The following is a 23,671-nucleotide window of genomic DNA, read 5'->3' as shown; positions in this document are numbered from 1 at the left end:
AATACTTGATAATAATAATAAACGACTAGGTTACCATATTATGTGTTTACTATACTATACTTTTCATTGTTATTTTACAGTATTCCTTCTGCTTCTATATGAAAAAAAGTTAACTGTACAACAGCCTTGGGCAGGTCCTTCAGAAGGCATTCCAGAAGAAGGCATTGTTATCATACCATGCATGTTATTGCCCCAGAAGGCTTTCCAGTGGGACAAGCTGTGGAGGTGGAAGACAGTGATACCGATGATACTCACCCTGTGTAAGCCTAGGCTAACGTGTGTGTTTGTGTCTTAATTTTTAATAAAAACGTTTGAAAACTAAAAGTTAAAAATAGAAAAAAGTTTATAGAATAAGGATATTAAAAAAAAAATGGCTGGGCATGGTGGCTCACACCTGTAATCTCAGCACTTTGAAAAGCCAAAGTGGGTGGATCACCTGAGGTCAGGAGTTCAAGACCAGCCTGACCAACATGGTGAAACCCCGTCTCTACTAAAAATACAAAAATTAGCTGGGCGTGGTGGGGGCGCCTGTAATCCCACCTACTCAGGAGGCTGAGGCCGGAGAATCACTTGAATCTAAGAGGTGGAGGTTGCAGTGAGCTGAGATCACACCACTGCACTCCAGCCTGGGTGACAAGAGTGAGACTCTGCCTCAGAAAACAAATCAAAACCAAAAATTTGTACAGCTGTATAATGTATTTGTGTTTTAAGCTAAGTGTTACTACAAAAATGTCCAAAAGTTAAAAAAATTAAGTTCATAAAGTAAAAACATTACAGTAAGAGGTTAATTTATTATTGAAAAGGATTACATTTTCATAAATTTAGTGTAGCCAAGTGTATGGTGTTTATAGTCTGCAGTAGTGAACACGAAAGTCCGAGGCCTTCACACTCACTCTCCACTCACTCACTGACTCACCCAGAGCAACCCCCAGCCCTGCATGTTCCATTCATGGTAAGTGCCCTATACAGGTGACCATTTTCTATGTTTTATACCATATTATTGCTGCATCTTCTCTATGTTTAGATATGTCCAGATACACAAATACTTACCATTGTGTTACCACAGCAGTCAGTACAGTACCATGCTGTATAGGTTTGTAGCTGAGGAGCAACAGGTCACATCATATAGCTTGGTTGTGAAGGAGGCTATGCCATCTAAGTTTGTCCAAGTATACTCTGCGATGTTCACACAACAAGGAAATCACCTAATGGTGCATTCTCAGAACATATCACCATCCTTAAGTGACGCATGACTGTATTCAAATGCTTATATACCAGTTGGTTCATTTAACAAAAGTATTTGTGCGTAAGATGTGTAAGATTTTGTATAGAAGCCAAAGATGAGTAAGACATAGACTTGCTTTCAAACTGCAAAGTCATACACGAACAGTTATAGTGTTGAACAGGCTCTTCTGAGAACTGAATTTCTAATAACTGGTCCTATAAAGGAACTACACAAGACAGCATAGAAAGCCGGAAAATCTGAATTATTCTCCCCTTGCAACTTTATCCGACAGAATTCCTACACTGCAAATCTTTCTTTCTACAATCCCCTAAAAGGATAAGGAGAAGGGCATAGAGAAAAGTCATTCAACACCCACTCATTGAATAACAATCACCTGTAAACACCACGCTGTAACCCTCAATCCAAACGCAGGTCCTGAATTTCCTCTTTCAATCCCAAAGATTTAGGATAAGACCTGGGTTGTGTGTATCTTTATTCACTTTGGGGGAAAATCTTTGGTACCAGTATCTAGGGTTTCTCAGCTACTTGTCTCTAATGAGTTAAAATAATTCCACAAAACTTGAAATCAGGAAAATTCTCTAAAATGTGAAATCAAAGAATCCTGACATGACCTAACTGCCAGTCCCCAATTATATATCAAATGAAAAACTATACCGGTTCAATGAAAAAACAATGATTGGTGAAAAGTGTCCCCTTATTTAGCGAAAAGATCTTGGGCAATTAACTCTGAGGCGGGCTAATTCCATCATTGAAAAATAACAGAAAAAAGAGAAAAGAGAAAAGATGCGTTTTTATAGTTCTCCTAAAAACATCTTACCTTCCAGCAAAGAAGAAACAGAGACTAAATAAAGCCTGGGAAAATGGAGAAGACCAGTTGGGTATCAGTTCAGATGTGTGCTTAATAAATGTTTCCAATGATGATCAGATGATGGGTTTTTATAGCCACTGCTCAATATTTAAGTTTCTCATTACTGATCCTGATATTATTGTCTTTTTCCCTCGCAAAATGGTAGAAGGTATTAACTGTACAAACATGGCCAAAAGCTAATGTTTCAAAGCACACCATGTGAGGACAAAAAGAAACAGAACCAACTCTGAAGCTGACAGTGCAAGAAGGAAACAATTCTAATCCCCTGGAGAACGTGAACACCATCACTGCCAGGTGATTTCAGGGACTCTTTTAACACACGGTATCCTTTGAAACTCATATTCTCCATAATTAATCCATTTGTTTCTAAAATGATACTTAATCCCTGTAATGGATTCCAGGGCTTCCTCCTGCTGTTCTAACAGTAGACTTGATTATTCACACTCACTTCACAAATCCTGTTTCCCGCTCTGTCCTCTTAGCCGAGAGATACACAGAAGGAAAATAACAACAGCAGCAATTTGTATTAGGACCTTACGGCATGCACTGAGCTAAATGCTTTATGCACACTAACAAACATAGGAAAGAGGTACCATTATCATTATCCTCAAAATGAGCACTCTAAAGCTTAGGGGGATTAGAAAACTTGCCCAAGACTTCAAAACTAATAAGAGGCAGAATTAGGATTCAAACCTGGGCTGTCTGCATCCAGAGCCTACACCTTCCAACCACCTGGATTCAGGGATTGGTTAAATCTAAGAGGAAGCCACTGCATGTTCCCAAAGTCTGTAAAGGTGCACTCACCTGCCCCGTCAGGAGTGATGGTTCCCAGTTTCACGGCTAGTGGGTAGCCCATGTCTCTGTAATGCTCCAGCGCATGCCCATTGCCCCCAGAGCTGTCAAAGAACCACTTTCCACATAGGACAGAGCCGTCAGTCAGATTCAACCAGAGGTTTTCTCGCAGGTCGCATCTGGCACACTTCCAACCACTAGAAAGCCATTGGAGAGTAGTCAGAACAGCCAGAGCATAATTTTAAAAATTAACATCTAAGAAAACAGATGGTTTCAGGTAGGCAGGTCACAACAAAGGCTCAGTGAAGTAACAGAGACTGGTGCTTCCCCATTTTCTCCCCTCAAGACATTGTTGGACAGGCGTGGTGGTTCACACCTGTAATCTCAGCACTTTGGGAGGCCGAGGCAGGCGGATCACCTGAGGTCAGGAGTTCGAGACCAGCCTAGATAACATGGCGAAACTCCACCTCTGTTAAAAATATAAAAATTAGCCAGGTATGGTAGTGGGCACCTGTAATTCCAGCTACTCAGGAGGCTGAGGTAAGGAGAACTGCTTGAACCTGAGAGGCGGAGGTTGCAGTGGGCCAGGATTGCGCCAGTGCACTCCATCCTGGGTGACAGACCAAGACTCTGTCTCAAAAAAAAAAAAAAATTATTGTTCCTCTCCCAGAGTAGCAGGATCACTCAGCACCCTGCCTGCCTCCCAGATGTGGATTAGCCCCTCCCAGCATCTCCGAGTGGCCTTTTTTACTTTTGAAAACTGACACAAAACTTCGGGCTAGGAGCGGAGCTCATTTCCTTAAAATTCCTCCATGAGGGACCGTGGAGCTTGAACAAGTTTAAAATATTAAGGATCCTGTGTGTATAAATGTCTAAAGTTCTAAAGCATTAATCACATACAGTAAAGCTAGTTTATACAAATCCGACTACAATGCAAATCTAAATTAATTGGAAAGGAGACCAACTCGACTAAAAGCTAAATGTCAACTATATGCCAAGTACCTTACAGAAGTCTCATCATTTAATTCTAACAAACACCTTTCAGCATCAGTATTACCATCTCTATTTTTACAAACGGAGAAACGGAGATCCAGAAGTAACTCTCGTTTCCAAAGACCACACAGAAGGCGAATGCCGTGCAATTGTCAGGATTCAACCAAATCAGACACATTCCTTCCTAATCAATCTGCCTATCCACCAATACCTGTCTCTCTAAACACACCGGCACCTAATAAGAGGAGATACGAATGGAGCCCAAAGAGTATTCCAGCCAAAATGTTAAAACCAAAGACTTGTAAGTTGGATTGCCCTAAAACAAGACTCTGAGACAAAAAAGTGAAGGTAAATGGCTTCTCTGGGAGGTGATCCCAGGGAAGTGGGGAAGAGAGACAAGCAAGGGTAGGAAGCTGCTACAGGATAGGTCAGTGAGCAAATGTATACTGTGGGTGACTGGGGCTCAGGCCACGTGGGGAACTGCAAGAGACAGATATCCCACCTGGAGGGGCAGAAAACTGGGGTATGAATCCACCCATGCCACAGTCGCTGGTTTAGGGCTGCTCCGGGACGAGGGAGGGAGCTTCACTCTGGTGTTTCTGACTGTCCCATGCACCGGCCTAACTGACTTCAGCAAGCAGAAAAAGCTCTCAAGCAAGCAAAGGGTTGCAAGTGCTTGCAACTGGCAGCTTCAGGGCAGGGAAGGGCTTAGGGGTATGGACTGGGCATATTCAGCATCTACTACAAAGTTACAGACAATTTTAGAGAAAAGTTTTATATTTACTTTTAATAAAAGGCATCTGGTAAGAAAAAATATAACTGCCAATTCAAAAAAGAGGTAGAAAACAAATATTCCTTTGGCCAGTTTTAGGGAGTAAAGTTCCATTCTGCTATTTGACTCTCACCTTGGAGGAATCCTGACGCCATTGTCCAGTTGGGTGAGGTTGTTGGCATATTTAGATACTGGCAATTCATTTTCCCACGTGTCTGGGTCTTGCTTTCTGTATGGAGATTTTGAGCTGAGAACTGCATCACAAGCAATTGTTACCTATAAGACAAACCCAGATGTAATATATAAAAACAGTTTGAGAAAATAACAACTTGCTAGTGAATAGCAAATTCACTGCAATGTGATTTTTAAAACTGAAGAAATGCAAACAGCACAAGTGTCACAAGAGAGAGATCCTGTCTTCCTGCACTTCCCCTGGATCGAGCTAGGTTTTGTCCCTGGCCTAGTGTTTGTAGTATTGACAATGGCACAGATAGCAAGAAACTAAATTCATTTTCTAAGCCCAAGCTTAGAGGTCAGATTTAACAATTCCTACCACTTAGCAAGCAGGGTGAAAAGTAGGAGGTGAACAATTTGCAAGGGTGAAATTAGATACAGGAATGCCCAGGATTTACCCAAGTGGTGTGTTTTCCTCATAACAAATGTACACTCAGATATCCAATATCCTCAACTCATCACACAATGGCATGTGGTCAAGGGCACTTGAATGGAATGTAAGCAGCATGGCTCCATTTCTTAATCTGGTGCAAATGTGACCCTGGACAGGGACATGCCTGGGTGTCTCTGTGCCAGATTAGTCCACATCATGAGCAAATCTGTGATGTCCTGCTCAGCACCAACTGACCACAGGGGAGGAGGAAAACAGACTCTGCCCTCTCCCTACCCGATTAATTCTGGCCATATGCCTATGACCCAATGTGCTATTGGCTTAATGCTATAAGCTGTTTCTAACTGTCTTTTAAGAACTTATATTCTGGTTGCAAAGTAAACTGGTACAGCCGCTTCGGAAAACAGTTCAGTAATTCATCAAATGGTTAAACACAGTTATCGTATGACCCAGCCATTCTACCATAGGTATATACCCAAGAGAAATGAAAATATGTGTCCACACAAAAACGTATACACAATTGTTCATAACAGCATTATTTCTATTAGTCAAAAAAATGGGGCTGGGCACAGTGGCTCACACCTGTAATCCCAGCACTTTGGGAGGCTGAGACCAGCAGATAACTTGAGGTCAGGAGTTCGAGACCAGCCTGGCTAACATAGTGAAACCCTATCTCTACCAAAAATACAAAAATTAGCCAGGCGTGGTGGCATGCTCCTGTAGTCCCAGCTACTCAGGAGGCTGAGGCAGGAGGATTGCTTGAGCCTGGGAGACGGAGGCTGTAGTGAGCTGAGAACGAACCATTGCACACAACCTGGGCAACAGGACAGAAACCCTGTCTCAAAAAAAATTTTTTTAATAAAAAATAAAAATAATGGGAACAACCCAAATGCCTATGGATATAACAAATAGAATGTAAAATAAAATGTTGTATTACATACAATGGAAATTTATTTGCCAATAAAAAGGAATGAAATATTGATACATGCTACAATATAAATAAACTTTGAAAATATATTCTAAGTGAAAAAGCCAGTCACAAATAGCAACATATTACATGACTCCATTTATGTGAAATGTCCACAGTAGACAAATCTATAGAGATAGAAAGTAGATTAGTGAGTGCCACAGGCTCAGCATGGAGGAAGGGTTGGAGGATGATGGCTAAGGGGTATGGGTTTTTTAGTGGGGCAAGAGAAATCTTCTAAAATTAGACAGTGGTGATGGATGCCCAACTCTAATATAATAAATGCCACTAAATTGTAAAAAATAAATAAACAGCAAAATTTGTAATCTACATCACTAATATCCTGCATAATGAGCTGATCGTTTTCCCCTGAGTCACAGTTTCCCATGTGTCTGGGTCCTGGCTTCTGACCCTAGAACCAAGGAAGGAACAAGAAACAATGGAGTAAGTTCCCTCAGCTGCCATTTCACCCCCACGTAGCCCACAGGCAATTCCTAGCAGCCCTGTGATGTAGGAATCGGCCTCGTGTCCACTCCAACTCCATCCCTCCTGGTCCTAGCCACCATCATGGTTCCCCCATAGCTACACAACAGCCTCCTTACCATGGTCTTCCCTCTAGCCCTGCCCCTCTTCTTTGCACAGCAGCCAGAGTGATCTGCTGTGAAAATTATATCCTATCCTTCTCCAGCTTAAAACTCTTATACTGACCACTGCTGATTGATGACAGGAGGAGGTCCCCGGCCTCAACAAGCTTATGATCCATTAGAGATCAGGACTTAATAAATATAGTTAAGCCTTTCAAAAGAGATCCTTCCATTTGTCTCCCATTACAAATGCTGTTGTATAATTAGTTTGTTTTTTTCCATTTTGAAAACTCATCCCCTATCACCTTCCAGAAATGCCCATAGAAAATAGAGCTGGGTTCACCACAAGCCCCCTCCAGGCTTTATGGGCTTGGGACATGCCACCTTAGCACTTCTGGCCAGGACTTCTTCCTTGTTCCTAACTGTGAGTAGCCCAGTGTCACTGGTCAGTAGTGTTGAGAGTTTTAAGCTGGAGAAGGATAGGATCACACTGGATGCTGTGCAGGGAAGAGGGCAGGTGTGGAAGAAAGACCACAGTAAGGAGGCTGTTGTGTAGCCTCCTAATCTTTTGAGTCTGACCTATTATAACCTCCTTGTTTGTTTCATCAACTACCCAAATCAAGTCTGTGTCCTCCTTAGGACTGTCTCCACCCCTACTAGATCTTTTATAACCGTTCTGGTTTGCAGTGCACTATGACTCTGAACAAAACTCAAATAGAATCTTCTCCTTTATCCTTGAATATCTTTCTGGGTGACAACCAACAAAATGTCCTTAGACTTCTGGGCCTATAAAACACTGATCCAGGGTTTTCAGAATATCATCCAAAATCACCTAAAGGCCCTTTTTATGGGTGACAGCTGAAGGTCAGGATCCATCATCCTGTAATCACACTGTGAACTATTTTTCCCTGGATATGTTATCTGAAGTGATGCGAAAAGACCTTGGTACTAGTCCTGGCTCCATCCCAAGCCGTCGTAAGCTTCCAGTTCAGTTCTGCACTGGAACTGTCTCAAACTGGCTCATAAGAGTCCAGCTTTAAATTTTACAAAATTCAGCAAGATGGTTGCTAAACACAGCCATTATAAAACATTAAATCATATAAACTTACAACTAAATAAAATGTTTTCAAAAGGTGACATATAATCAAAAATTCTTCACTTCCTAATTGTTTTACTGTATCTCATTATTATCTATGTGCCCTTGAGGTTTTATTTACATTCACATCAGTGGAATGCTGGAAATTCTGTATCATGGTCTGCTACTACCACTCTTTCCAACACCCCATTCAGTGATGTCACATTGACAGCCTGAAATCAGTCATGGTGGGAGTATTTACACCACGGAATCAGCAGACACTACAAAACAGGGCTTTTTTTTCCCTAGGGAGCCTGTTGTTAAACATTTACAAGCACACCACTGCTCCAATTCCTGCTGTCAAAAATGAAGGCATTGGATTTCAAGCTCTAAGACCCCTGCTGAGCTCACAGTGCTATGTCTCTGTGAACCCAGCATCACCCAGAGGTGCTTTAACTTTCTGGTAGAACCTACAGAGTCACTCTCTGAAACTGAAATTCTTCTGTGCTAAGACACTCAAAAGGTGAAGGAAGAATCACCTGGTTCGACGTTTTGAGCTCAATGATTTTTGTTATTTAACAGTTTAAAAAGAGAATTGTCAAACACCAAAAATATAGCAAAAGCATGAAAAGAAAATATAGTAACTGGCATCTTCTATGGAGATAAATCCTATCAGTTACCATCAGATAAGTCCAGGCTTTTCCTTTAATCTCCCCACCCTCATCTTCCAAATAATTCTGTCTTCTTTTTTCATTCATAATGTATTTCTTAATACTAAAAGACTCTATATTAAAAATTATATCTTGTTGGATTCAGATTTCTATGGCACTTGTCTTATTTTAAATAAGAGTATTCACACTTCAAATTACACTCCAAGTATAATTTGAAAAGGCTTTTTTATTAATTTTTTTTTAACATAAAGACTTATTCATGAGGGACTGAAAGCAAAATAATTTATCATAACATTTATTCACAATGTTTCTTCTCTTCTGACAGCAGAAATAAGAGTTATATTAAACAAGACAGTAAGAACTCTCAGTATTACAGAAATATAAGCATTAGTATACAATTTCAGGTAACGGGATGAGGTAAGGCCATTTTGTCCACTAATATATTTTATCCTTGGAAACAGCCACATGAGTCAACATGGAATTGGAGAAAGCAAAGGTAATTTAATTCCGTGTGCCCTACTGAACACTGTGCACTTAGCACTAAAAGAAGAGGCACAATATTAAATATACACAAAATTCTCATTTCTATGGTCTTAGATATAAAGTAGATTGGAGCAAAAGAGAATGAAAGGTGGAAACCTAGTCCCTAGTGACATGGAAACCCCAAGCACAAATGCCCCCTCTTGGCAGGGACAAGTGAGCAGATGGCCACAGAGAGAGTCATGCAACGTCCAGAAGACTCTGGGACCTTAAGAGCTGGCTTTGGTTCTGGCATGGTTTCAGGAGGGAAAAAATGAACAGGCATGTCTAAACTCAACCCTCCCTGACCCCACTGCGATCTGTGGCCAGGCTCTGGGAAGTCAAGGCGTGCATAGAGCGGAAAGAGGAAACGAAATGGGAGACCAGGCCGGACGCGGTGGCTCACGCCTATAATCCCAGCACTTTGGGAGGCCGAGACGGGCGGATCACGAGGTCAGGAGATCGAGCCCATCCTGGCGAACACGGTGAAACCCCGTCTCTACTAAAAATACAAAAAATTAGCCGGGCGTGAGGGCGCCCGTAGTCCCAGCTACTCGGGAGGCTGAGGCAGGAGAATGGCGTGAACCCAGGAGGCGGAGCTTGCGGTGAGCCCAGATAGCGCCACTGCACTCCAGCCTAGGCGACAGAGAGAGACTCCGTCTCAAAAAAGAAAAAAGAAAAAAAAAGGGGGGGGAAAGAGGACGAAGTGGTACAGGCAATACAGGAAATGAGCAAAGAGTAGGAAAAACAGTTAGGGTCCCCACGGGAACTCTGTGCCCACTTCCAGCATGCGAGAATGAAAGGAAAACAAAACCTGGATTCCCTATATCACCACCAGCAGCTCCAGCTTCAAGTCATTCAAGAAAATTAAGGTCCGTCCACAAAACTGGATTAGAAAGAAAGGAAAAGGAAGAAAAGAGAAGGGAAGAGGAAAGGGGAAGCTCACAGTTCAAAATATCTAAAACCTAGAAAGTAGTCTTGGTTCACATAGGGAGTAAAACTGAAAAGAAGGTTCACTTAATCCCAGAGCTCCCAAGACCTGTAGTTTGTAAATGCCTGCTTCTTTTTGTAACTGCATCGCTATTGTTTCAGCAGTGGAACACTTCTATTTTTTTCCAAACAAAATGTTACATGGAAGGCCAACATAATAAACATGATAAAAAGACTGTCACCCTTCTGATCAGAAAAGTCCTTCTCCAGCAGTCCCTGTAGATCTGGGGTGCAGAGTTTGAAAATCTAAGGAACAGACTGTGATTTAGGAGGCAAGAAGCCAGCCCAACCTGGAAGAGACCAGCCTAATGAGCAACAAAGTCCTACCAGCACTTGAAGTAAGAGACAGCAAAAGGCCCAGCACTACTGAAATGTAAGCCTGCAAGACCCCTGTCACAGAAGAGAAGAGGTATGTGCATATTCATGCTCATTCTCATCCTCTTCTTTCATTCAACCCGCTTTTCCCACCCCACCCCACCCCCGCACACACACACCACACACGCACACACACCTGACACAGAGTCACGCGCATCTAGCTAGCAGCCGTGCACACTCACTGACCAGGGCTGGTAACTCCTCAATATTTGGTAGTGCTATTTCATAGTGATCTGGGAATATAACAAGTTTGGCTTCATCTTCATATTCATAATCGTCGCTATTTAAATCGTCATCAGTATCTAGATCTGAGGAGAAAACAAAAACAAAGAACAAGAAGTGAGGAAAATAACATCCCACACTATGGCAGCACTCACTGGGAAAGCCAGAAATCCAAGGCGATGAAATACCAAGGGTGTGACATTTACAATTTTCTCCTCTGACAGGACCGTCCATCTGTCCTAAACCACCAATAGCAGGCCTTTCCATCAAGTTATGAATACTTATATATCAGTGACTGATGTATGAAGAAGACTGAGCCATTTCATAAAGCTTTACAGTTAAATTAGACAAATGTGCAAGACACTCAATTCTCAGACAGAATTTCTCAGAAAGAAAATTTCTTAGAAACTCTTAAAAAGGAAAGGACTGGTAATTACGATGTGTCAGGTACCTGGTTCCTGATTTCATAACAATAGGCTGGAATGGTGGTTTGGTTTCTTAGGGGTTTTTTGCAACATCATAATATGAAAGTATGGTTTTAGAGTTGATAAACTTAGGTTCAAGACTAGCTCCAAAACTTCATGTTACTTTGGGCAAGTCATAAACTCTCTAAGCCTTAGTTTTCTCATTTGTAGCATGAAGATAATAGTATGTATCTCACACAGTTTATACAGGAGATAAAGAGAACAAGAGGCTTGGCATATAATAGGTAATCAATAAATGTTAGCTATTATTTAAAAACAAAATCTCCCTCTTGCTCTCTCCCTCTCCCTCTCTTAAAGTGTTGAGTTACTGCATAGTAGACCTGAGGGGGAAGCCCTATAATGTGAGTAGCCATATTGTCCTCGGCTGTGGAGAATTCTCACTAAGGAAGATGAGCTCCTCTAGCCTGTTATCTACCAAGTCGTCCCTTCTTTGCGTGGTTCATCTCTGGTAAAGGTTAAACGAAGGTTCAAGGAAATGTCTTGTCACAATATTTATATGGACATTTCAGCATCACTTTCACAGGGATGCCAGCATCCCAGATCATGTTTGTATATTTAGGCTTGGAACTATGGTGACAAAGAGCTAGCGAGTTATATTCCACTCACATGCACACAAACCTACACACAAATAGGCACAAGAACACACACAGAAACGTGGGCTCTCTAGACAGAAGAAAGTTATTTTACTTAATGAAGCAGCCACCTGAGAAACAAAGGGTCTAGATTCTGTTATTACCTTGTAAAACCTAGTATATATTTGTGTACAGTTCTGCTCTTAAATTCCCAAAGCGATCGCTTCTCAGCCTTTTGGCTAAGATCAAGTGTAAATTCCCAAAGGTAGGGCAGTTTGTAGTGATAAATAAATAAATAAACAAGATACAGCCAAAATGCAGTCTAAGCTTTATTTTTTTTTTTTTCTTTTGAGGCAGGGTCTCACTCTGTTGCCCAGACTTGAGTGCAGTGGTGTGATCATAGCTCACTACAACATCAAACTCCCAAGCTCTAGCTATCCTCCTACCTCACCCTCCTGAGAAGCTAGGACTGCCAGGCCTGGCTAATTTTTTTATCTTTTGTAAAAACAGGGTCTCACTATGTGGCTCAGGCTGGTCTCAAATACCTTGCCTCAAGCGATCTTCCCACCTCAGCATCTCAGAATGCTGGGATTAAAGGCATGAATCACCACACCTGGTCTAAATGTTTTAATAAAAGATTTTAAATTATAAGAGTCAGAAATACCAAAATAAAGAACCAAACCAAACAACATTACTAGATAGCCATAGAAGTGAGGTTCATTTGACAAAATGTAATTTTAAAGAAGTTTAATAAGTAAAGGCATTAATGTAAAGCATATAATTCAAAGAAAGATTCTATATGTTATAAAAATGTGAATGCTTCAATATTTATAATTTTTTTAAGTTGGAATCCAAATGTTTAATTTAAAAAATGGTATTCAACCTGGCCAGGCATGGTGGCTCACATCTATAATCCCAGCACTTTGGGAGGCTGAGGCAGGTGGAGCACGAGGTCAGGAGTTCAAGACCAGCCTGGCCAAGATGGTGAAACCCTGTCTCTACTAAAAATACAGAAATTAGCTAGGCATAGTGGCATGCACCTGTAATCCCAGCTACTTAGGAGGCTGAGGCAGAGAATTGCTTAAACCCAAGAGGCAGAGGTTGCAGTAAGCCGAGATCACACCACTGCACTCCAGCCTGAGCAACAGAGCAAGGCTCCATCTCAGAAAAAAAAAAAAAAAAAAAAAATAGTATTCAACCCAATAGAATATTATTTAAATCATAGTTATTTAGACTATTTAGGAACAGAAATGTTTATGCTATGTTAATGCTAAAAACACAAAATTCATCTTCACTGTAAAGACTTTATATTATGCTTATAGACAAAAATGAGAAAGAAAACTAAACAAATGGAAATCATGAATGAGTGAACTTTATTCTTAAATTTTTCTTTATTATAATATTTATATTTAACAATTTTAAGTAACCAAAGCATAAATCTTGTGTTTTTGTATGCAGATTCAGCTCATACAAGATATTATCTCTTTTCCACAGAAAACATGCTCATTTAAAGCTAATTCAAATCTTACCTGGCATAAATAAAATACAAAAAAAAAAAAAAAAATCCCACTCTGACATTTGCTAGTTATGTAACCCTAGAAAATTTATTTCTAAGTTCTTTTTTCTTGTGAGTAAGCCATAGATATTATCTACCCCACAAGACCGTTAAGTGGATTAAACAAGATAAAGTTTTAAGGCACCCTAGTGTAGGATCTGGTAGGTACTAGGGGACTCTGCAAACAATAGCCACCATCACCATCATCATCATCACCTTCTCCCTCTTCCTGGCAATTAACACAACCAAAAGTGCCTTCCCTTCCCTTTGGCTGCAAGACCATGGTACCATGTGGGGATCTTCTGTGAAATCTGAGTATTCAGAAGTTATCACCTTCAAATTCTTCTAGACTGTAAACTCAGAGAGCAGGAAATGAGTCTTAACTCCCATGTTCCTAGCCCCTGTACTGTGCCCGGCACACACCACACACTCTGTAAATGTCTGTGAATGGGGCCTTCAGGAAGTCAACAACATCAACATGCAAAACAAGAATATCAAAAGAGTTGCGTTGTATTTTAATTGGCAACTCACGTGTTTAAGAGGAAGCGAGACTGCTGTCATGCAGAAAGGCAGAACTTTGTTGTGCTTCTTTACATTTGTTTTAAGTTTACTTTTATTTTTAATTCAATGGAATGGAAGAGGGGCATGATCTTTCCCAAAAAACTTAATCCAAATTAGGGAAAAGTCCATCAGAGGTAACCTACATTCTGATTTTAGGGGACAAATCTAAGGTTCCTCCTGAACACATATGATCCCACAGCCCTAAATATAACCTAAAATTTCCACGTCTCTAAATCATGTCTCATCACCCCAAAAATATTTAGTTGAAGAAGCTACAGAGTAACCATACTCTAGGGACCCCCAACTTCTCCCCAGCTGCTACTTTCTATTGTGGCTATTAAGTGGCAATACCCAAGAGAGATTTCTCTAAGTTTAAGAATAAATAAATAAATACAAACTCTTGTCTGATGATCCTCCCAGATCCCTGGGAGAAGTGGCTGGGACTACCCATTTCCCCAAGATGCCTAAGCTATGAAGGAGAACAGTGAGAGAATGAATGGGTCCCTACACAGAGCTAGGGCTCTGATTCCCAGGTCAGAGTTCTCTCAGGCTGACCATATTAACTTTAATTGTTGGAGGCAAGCGATCTGTCCAAGGGCTGCAAAATCTAACCAACTATTTACCTTCAAAAGAAGGTACAGGGGAAAAGCCTCTTGAGTACAGAACATATTATTTTACCCACTTCAGAAAAAAATTGCAAAATGTAATTTATTAGAACCTTCTGGTTATCAGAGGCGCAGGTGAACTTTCTGAACAGGCCCATTAGTGAAACTTTGCACAAATTTTCTGTTTTCAATCTATTCCTCAGCAACTTTAAACACCTGGTCTAAGCCAAAAAAAGTGGAATTCTCTGAGGTGAAGTGGTGGCTCCTCAGAAGTTCCACTCTTCAGACACAGAGAACTGAACTCCTTTACTGCTATTTGTGAAAACTGGGGCAGACTCCATAAAGATGTAAATATTTAACACTGTTTTTTATGATGTATCAAACATATGGTATTTTTTAAATTAAATGCATTACCAGTTACTTACATATCTATGCATATTTGTAGCTTTATCGGAAATAAATATATATATATATATATATATATATATATGGAATTAGGCCAGAATCACATTGTGAGCCTTAGGGTATTTCTTGAAGGATCCAGAACTCCCTTACCTCCTCGCTTCTCTACTCTCTCTTTCATATCAGCTTATACCCCAAACTCATCAACTTTCATATTTTTCCAAGTTATCTTTCTACAACACAATCTAATAGTGTCCCTTTCTAGCTGAACTCTCCCGGTTCACAGCACCCCTAAGCATCCCAGCAATTTTTTCACAGCAACCTTAAGCCAAAAGAAATGCCTGGCCAGGTACAGTGGCTCACGCCCATAATCCCAGCACTTTAGGAGGCCAAGGTGGGTGGATCACAAGGTCAGGAGTTTGAGACCAGCCTGGCCAACATGGCAAAACCCCGTCTCTACTAAAAATCCAAAAAAATTAGCCAGGTGTGGTGGCGGGCGCCCATAATCCCAGCTACTCGGGAGGCTGAGGGAGGAGAATCGCTTTTACCCAGGAGGCAGAGGTTGCAGTGAGCCGAGGTCATGCCATTTCACTCCAGCCTGGGCAACAAGAGCAAGACTCCATCTCAAAAAAAGAAAAGAAATGCCTTATGGTTCTGTTTATTTAGTAGTTAGATCAAAAAAACTTGGTATTTATGTTCTAGCAACTAATTAACCATTTGCAAAATATATATATATATAAGTTGAAAGAAAAAATACTTCACTCTGAAATAGCCCCAGTCCTTCACTAATGGGATGTGTGCCGCTGTTGGGCAATGCACAATGTCCCTGAATCGGATCAGCCCCTGCCACCCTTATTTCCCATTTCACATTGATTTTCACGTGGTGCTTGACTTTTACCACAGAAACCACTAAAAAATCCCAGCTTTACAAAGATATGAAGTTATCGGAAGGAATATAGGGTAACCTAATAGTAAAACTATACTGTGTTTAGTTCATGCAATGTTTGAGCGCCACTATGTTCCCTCAGAGACTTAAAATATCCCCCAGTGCCCTGGTGAGCTCACTGCAGCACTCCAGGTTGCCTCAGAACACAATTTGGGAGCCAAAGAGTTAATGGCTCGCTAGGGACCACCGGCAAAAGAAATCTAAAAGCATTATTTATGTATAGAAAATTGCTGAGAGGATACACAATATATACAAAGATGTACAAACAGAAAATTTGTCTCTGGAGGCAGTAACCAAGTGGCTAGGATACAGGGAAGGGAGGGGAAAAAAACTTAATTTTCAATGAAGAGCCCTTTATAACTTCTCAATTTTAAGCTTTACCCATGAGGTAATCCTAGATGTTTTAAAAGGATGGAATTTAAATGATTTTTTATTTACCAACAATTGTCGTTGCTGGTTTAAAAAAAGATAGCAGCAAAAGCTAGTACTGAGGTCATTTCACTTGAATGAACATCAAAGTAATGTGGAGGAAGAGTGATTTGAGCACTGAGGGGCAGGGTGGTGCTCAGGACACCGGGAAGCCATTTGGCACCAGTCAGTGGCCTCAGCTTCCCTTGTAAAATCAATTGCAAGTTGTAACCAAATGATTCAATGGTTTCAGTGTCACTGTTGAGCCAATGGAAAAAGAATTATTCACAAAGTCATCAAATGAATGGGAAGAAAACACCTTCATCCAAGATAAAGCACTGGCCACCTACATCTGTTTCATGAAGCAGAAGAAGAAGCATCGTAATTTCATTTCAGTACCAGTGAAATAGTACTTCCTAACCAAAAAATCACAAAGAAACTGCAAGAGAGCTCTGAGTTATCTTCCTCTCCATGAGGAAACAATCCCAGCGTCCCTTTGAGGGAAAGAGTCTGTGGCAGAGGCTACAAGCTGCCTCCCAATACCCACTGTCCTCTTCTTCCTAATAAGAGACCCCAAACTTTACTCAGTGAAGCCAGTTGGTGGGCTTTATTTTCCAGTCTCCTGTGGAGCTAGATGTGACCACGTGACCAAGTTCTGACAGAGAGGTGTAAACTGATTGGGGGCTCTGTGAGAAGGCTGACAAAAGCAAGGTGATTCTGCTGGGAGATTAGACTATTTTGTCCTTCCTCTTTCTCCTCTTCTCTTTCTTTTTCCCTTTTTTTTTTTTTTGAGATGGAGTTTCACTCTTGTTGCCCAGGCTGGAGTGCAATGGTGCGATCTCAGCTCCGCCTCCCAGGTTCAAGCAATTCTCCTGCCTCAGCCTCACAAGTAGCTGGGGTTACAGTCATGTGCCACCATGCCCGGCTAATTTTTTATATTTTTAGTAGAGACAGGGTTTCACCACGTTGGCCAAGCTGCCAAACTCCTGACCTCAGGTGATCCACCCGCCTCGGCCTCCCAAAGTGCTGGGATTATATGCCTGAGCCATCGCGCCCAGCCTCCCCTTTCCTCTTTCATGCTTTCCAGAATCAGGATGTGATGGTTGGAGTTCCAGTAGCCGTTATGGACCGTAAGGTGATGATGAGGTTGGAAATCATGGGCCAGGATGGAGGGTTAAGCAGGAATATGGTAAGAGCCTAGCTCCCTGGTGAACATGAGGCCATCACATCACCACACTTACTGTTTCCCAGCATCCTCTACATGACAGCAAAATAAGCATCTATCTTGCTTAAAGTACCAGAATCGGCTGGGGCTCAGTGGCCGGTAATCCCAGCCTTCTGGGAGGCCAAGGCAGGCAGATCACTTGAGCCCAGCAGTTTGAGACCAGCCTGGGCAACATGGCAGAACCCTGTCTCCACAGAAAAATACAAAAATTAGTCAGGTGTGGTGGTGCATGCCTGTGGTTCCAGCTACTTGGGAGGCTGAGGTGGGAGGATCACTTGAGCCCTGCAGGAGGCTGAGTGTGCAGTGACCACGATTGTGCCACTGCATTCCAGCCTGAGTGACACAGTGAGACCCTGTCTCAAAAATAAATAAATAGGCCAGGTGCGGTGACTCATGCCTGTAATCCCAGCACTTTGGCAGGCTAAGGTGGGCGGACCACCTGAGATCAGGAGTTCGAGACCAGCCTGGCCAACATGGTGAAATCTCATCTCTACTAAAAAAAAAAAAAAATACAAAAATTAGCCGGGCATGGTGGTGGGCACCTGTAATCCCAGCTACTTGGGAGGCTGAGGCAGGAGAATTGCTTGAACTCAGGAGGCGGAGGTTGTAGTGAGCTGAGATCGCGCCACTGCACTCCAGCCTGGGTGACAGAGCCAGACTCCAGCTCAAATAAGTAAATAAATAAACAAAGTTACCAGTGTTTTAAATTTACTGTTATGTAAACCAGATGTAACCCTAATACACAGCCCATCACTGAAATTAATTTACAGGTCACATCAACTCAGAGGGCTGGGACCAATATGTCAAGATAAAAGTACCTGTTCCTAGGAGACAACAAGCACCAGTTGAGGGGGCTTTAAATCAGAACTTGCAAAGAATGAATTCCTGTAAAAAATAACTTCCTGGCCAGGCACAGCAGCTCACACATGTAATCCCAGCACTTCGGGAGACTGAGGTTGGAAGATTGTTTGAGCACAGAAGTTCAAGTCCAGCCTGGGCAACACAGTGAGACCCCATCACTTTAAAAAAAAATTTTTTTTAATTAAACATGTGTGGTGGTGTATGCCTGTAGTCCCAGCTACTTGGGAGGCTGAGGCATGAGGACCACTTGAGCCTGGCAGGTTGAGGCTGCAGTGAGATATGATTGTGCACTGCACTCCAGCCTGGGCAACAGAATGAGTTCCTGTCTCAAAAAAAAAAAGAAAAGAAAAAGAAAGAACTCCTATTGGGATGAAGGAGGTAAATTTGTAAAGAACCTGGATATAAAACAGCAGGGAGAAATGGAATCTGGGGCTAATGGCATTCTTTTTTAAATTAATATAGTCATAGAACAATTTTTTGGGGCCGTGAGTTCTAGATGCACCTTGTGGTTTTCTAAGATATGAAATCTTGCCTGAACACAGAGAATAACCCGTAGAAAAAGCCTCACTGAAACAAAATGGTAGGTAGTCCCCTGCGGAAGAATGGAAGGAAGGGGTCCACACAGTTTGAAGCACAAAACCTCAGTGCTAACTTTCAAATTAACTTCTAAAACTGTTTCATAACAATATCCTCTACAACCAAAATAATCACTAGAAAAAAAATCAAAACTCCAGGTCTTATGAAAAGAAGACACAAAAGTTAAAGGTCAAGGTCAGATAACTTCTTCATTCCACCAAAGAAAATAATAAAAATTAACAATGGTAAGTCAAAATGTTTAGTTAGTTCTGCCTTCAAGCCGAACCTGCTGACGTCACTTAATTCAAATGAAATCATATGATCTAAACAAAATCATATGATCTATATTAGTGCAAAGGTGCTGGAAGACTAATAACCAAAGCATCAGAAGATATTCATAACTTCAGCTTTGGGGTTCATGCTAGCCTGGTTTGGGTTTGGTTGGTTAAATTGGGTTGTGGTCCAAAGGCAGGTTGAGAAGTAAAGAAGACTGGCCAAGGTAGAAGAACCAAATGCAGATAAGCCTTGTACAGAAAAGCATGAGCTGAGAAGCAGGAGAAGACAGCAAGTTTGGATCCAACACAGAGTAACTGAGAATCAAACCAGGAAAGAAACTCAGCTCCACAGCAGTTTTCAATGGCTTTACTTTTCAAATAATTAATGTGTGTTTTCATCACAATAGCATCTTTGTTATAGAGAAAGTTTAAATACAGAGAAGCAAAAAGATGAAAATTGGAATCACTTCCATCCTATTACTGGGAAAGAGCTACTATTAACAGTTTGGAGTATTCTTCCAGACTCTTCTGATCTTCCAGTTATATATGTACACATGTGTATATATGTGTAGAAGTGTGTGCACACACACAGATATACATTCATACATGCATGCATATATACATATACATATCTATATCTGTATATACATATGTGTATGTATGTATAGAATTTTTTTACAAAAATGAAATCATACTATGGAAACAATTTTGCAAATCCTTTCAAACAATAATCTGAGACATTTAGGCATATAAACTTGTTCGGTCAAATATTATCAAACCACTTTTTCGCTTGAGAAAACCATATCAGAAGCTTAATATAACCATAATTATATGATATAGAAATCAGTAGTCATTTGCATAAACAAAACTGGCCCTTCTGAATAAGGGAAATTTTCAAATCACCATTAGTCAAACACTAGAGTCATAATTATTGCAGGCAAGGTCCACTGATGCTAAAATTAGTGAGCAAAACTTTAAGGAGAAACAAGATATTTAGCACCGTCTCAAAGTATCACTCTCAAAATATTTCTTAATTACACTATAACTTTACAGTGAAGAAGGGCAGCAGACACTACCTTAACAATGATCAAGTTCAACATCACCAGTATGACAACATGTCAACACCATATACCCCAATACCATGCACTAAGAAGGGCACGCTACCTCTGTAGGATTCTTTCCAAAAATGCATAACACCACATTTTTCATGAGAAAACATCAGATAAAACCAAACTGAGGTCTATTCCACAAAATAACTGACCAGCACTCTTCAAAAGTCTCACAATTATTAAAGACAAAGAAAAACTGAAGAACGATCAGAGTCTGGAAAGGATTAAACAATCATGACAACTAAACACAATGCGGAACCCTGGATTGTATCTTGTAACGAAGAAAGGACATGAGTGGGAGAAAAATTATGAAATCTGAATGAAGTCTGTAGTTTGGCTAATTTTAAAAAGAAAAAGAAAAAAATTGACAGGGTCCCACTCTGTCACTGAGGCTGGAGTGCAGTGTCAAGCTCACTACAGCCTCAACTGTCTGGGCTTAAGTGATCCTCCTGCCTCAGCCTCCCAAGTCACTGAGGCTACAGACACACACCACCACACCCCGCTAATTTTTTAATTTTTTGGTAAGGACAAGGCCTTTTTATGTTACCCAAGCTGATCTCAAACTCCTGGGTACAAGCAATCCTCCAGCCTCAGCCTCCCAAAGTGCTGGGAATACAGGCGTGAGCCACTGCAAGAGCCAGCTATTTAAAGTCAGCAAAAAATTGGCCGGGCGCAGTGGTTCACGCCTGATATCCCAACCAAGGCAGCTGGATCGCTTGAGCTCAGGAGTTCAAGACCAGCCAGGGCAACATGGTGAAACTCCGTCTCTACAAAAAGCACAAAAAATTAGCCAGTCATGGTGATGTGTGCCTGTGGTCTCAGCTACTTGGGAGGCTGAGCTAGGAGAAGGGCTTGAGCCCAGGAGGTGCAGGTTGCATTGAGCCAAGATGGCGCCACTGCACTCCAGCCTGGGCAAGAGAGCCAGACCCTGTTTCAAAAACTAAAAATAAAGTAAGCAATAAACAGACCTGAAGCAGAATTATAATTACTGTGTAGTCACTGTAAGTATAATTGCTTCAAAGCACTAAACCCGACTAAGAGGGCTAAAAGCACACTTCGCTGGTAGGTAAATGCAGAGTGGAGGCAGGCCTTTAAATTTGTGCCTCTCATCCTTAAATTGTACAGCAATAAACAACCTATTACTCCAAATCAAAGATGCACATGAGTATGACACACACACGCACACAAACACAAAATCTGAGCATGCTACTATTTACCTAAAAAAATCTTGGAATTCCTCCTTTTCGGTAACGCTCCACCAGACGCCCCTCTTACCTTCTGAAAAGAAAACAAAAGATAATTAAAATGCAACCTATAAAATAAACATCTTTGTGGGGGAAAAGCACATCTCAGAGGTTCCCAGTTTTTATAGAAGGCCAAGAAGAAATATTCCATCTAGATTAGCAATTCCAGGATAAACAGGGAACTGACCCAGGTTAATGCAGGTAGGTGAAGGGCAATGCTATCCACCTGCTTATTTTTATTAAGTTATAAAGAAAGCACTTCTGGAAAGAGAAATGGAAACCAGGGATCAAGGTGAAGTCACTACTTAAACTTCAAATCAGCACCTGCTCCCAAGAGGGCAGGAGTCCAGGCCTGACGATGAAAAACTCAGGAAAGATGATGGGGCTCCAGAAGGTGAGGATCTTATTCTCCTGGTTACCCAGTGGGTCTCTAGTGCTTGGCCCTGGGCATGCCTAACAACTATTGTTAAAAGGATTAATATCAATAGTCATTGATAGTCTGGGCACATGAAGTCTCAATCTAACCTCCCTAAACATTTTTGGAGCACCAGCAAGTGGCTACGTTTGTCATCCTAAGCATTGTGTATTTTCTTTTGTTTTTGTTTTGTTTTGTTTTGTTTTGTTTTGTTTTTTTGAGATGGAGTCTTACATTGTTGCCCAGGCCGGAGTGTACTGGCACAATCTCAGTCACAGCAACCTTCGCCTCCCGGGTTCAAGCGATTCTCCTGCCTCAGCCTCCCAAGTAGCTGAGATTACAAGTGCCTGCCACCACATCCAGCTAATTTTTAGTAATTTTAGTAGAGACAGGGTTTCATTGTGTTGGTCAGAGTGGTCTTGAACCCCTGACCTCGTGATCCGCCCGCCTCAGCCTCCCAAAGTGCTGGGATTACAGGCGTGAGTCACCACACCCGGCCCAGCATCGTGTCAGCAGTAATGAAATAAAATGCCCATCAAGTGGTAATACAAAAGAGGCCATTCATCTGATGCTCACACAAAATATTTCACTCTCAAATCAAGTATAATGCCAAAACCATATTTCCACAGTGTATGTTTTTTCAGTTACTAGGAAAAAGCACATTTCCAGTAGACCACGATGTGTGGGTTTAATGCCACATGATTCCAAGCAGCCACAGGTGTCGAGATCTTGCTGCACATTTTCTGCTTCTCAGTTTGTCCTCTCATGAGTCCTAAGGCTGCTTTCTCACATTTTAATAGTTGACTTTGAAGGCTGACTCATCCTTGTGATTCTCACATTAAGTTTTTACAGTTTCTACTACAGGTTTACAGTTCACATCTTAGGAATCTGCATTACAGAACACTTTCTCAAAAACCTGTCCCTCCAAATACTGATGCCAAAAGCACATCTCTCTTAGAATCACTCCTCTGTGATCTCAGAGCCTCTTTCTTCCCCTCTCCACTTACCTGCTTCAAAAAGGGATGAAATAAAACCTATTGCAAAGCACCTTTATCACTCCTGGAGGTCCCCTGAAATCTCTCTACAGAATTTTATGGTGTCCTTTTAATTATTTTAGTTTCACAGCCCCCTCCTTTCCTGCATGATGGCAGAAGGATAACAAGGAGGGGTTGCACGAAGACTTGCTAGAACATGAGCCTGTCCCAGACTGTGAGATTCACATCTTAGACTTGCAAAAAAGTAGAACCTCCTTCTAAAGACCATCACCTCTGCATCAGTCAACAACCAAAATCAACAAGGTTTAAGAAAATAAAACTCCTCCATCAGCAAATATGACTGTGCCCCTGTGTCAGATTCTGTGCTGGGGCTCGGACTGCCAACTGAATGAAGACATGTTCCATCTTTTAAGGAGCTAGCCAGCATAGTAGGGGAGCATATATGTAAACAAATGATACCACAGATTCTGGTGAGTGCTAAGAAAGATTCAAAAAAGGCACAATCATATCATAAGGAGGAAATGATCGGTTCATCTGAGGATAAGGGTGTGGGCAGGGCTGGTAAGAACAGCAGCAATCCTGGCATACAGCAGCTACTGAGTAAATATTTGTTGGATGGATGGATGGATGGATGGATGGATAGATGGATGGATGGATGGATGGATATATGGATGGATGGATGGATGGATGGATGGATGGATGGATGGATGGATGGATGGATATATGAATGGATGGATG

The 23,671-nt window shown here is 41.4% G+C and overlaps 1 protein-coding gene across 1 annotated transcript in view; it reads right to left on the bottom strand.

The window, feature by feature from the left end:
* The window catches only part of LOC105539931 (ubiquitin carboxyl-terminal hydrolase 13-like), a 67,884-nt gene that overhangs the window by 9,734 nt on the left and 34,479 nt on the right, over positions 1 to 23,671 (bottom strand). The window contains exons 3-6 of the mRNA XM_011980390.1: positions 21,497 to 21,557; positions 10,664 to 10,785; positions 4,805 to 4,947; positions 2,919 to 3,103 (exon numbers count right to left, since the gene is read on the bottom strand). Of these exons, the coding sequence (XP_011835780.1) occupies positions 2,919 to 3,103; positions 4,805 to 4,947; positions 10,664 to 10,785; positions 21,497 to 21,557 (511 nt within the window). The remainder of the gene's footprint in view (positions 1 to 2,918; positions 3,104 to 4,804; positions 4,948 to 10,663; positions 10,786 to 21,496; positions 21,558 to 23,671) is intronic.

The sequence above is a fragment of the Mandrillus leucophaeus genome, unplaced genomic scaffold (genome assembly GCF_000951045.1).
Source record: "Mandrillus leucophaeus isolate KB7577 unplaced genomic scaffold, Mleu.le_1.0 Scaffold211, whole genome shotgun sequence".
Taxonomy (NCBI): Eukaryota; Metazoa; Chordata; class Mammalia; order Primates; family Cercopithecidae; genus Mandrillus; species Mandrillus leucophaeus.
The sequence above is the reverse complement of the archived record's forward strand: the minus strand, read 5'-3'. Positions and strand labels throughout refer to the sequence as shown.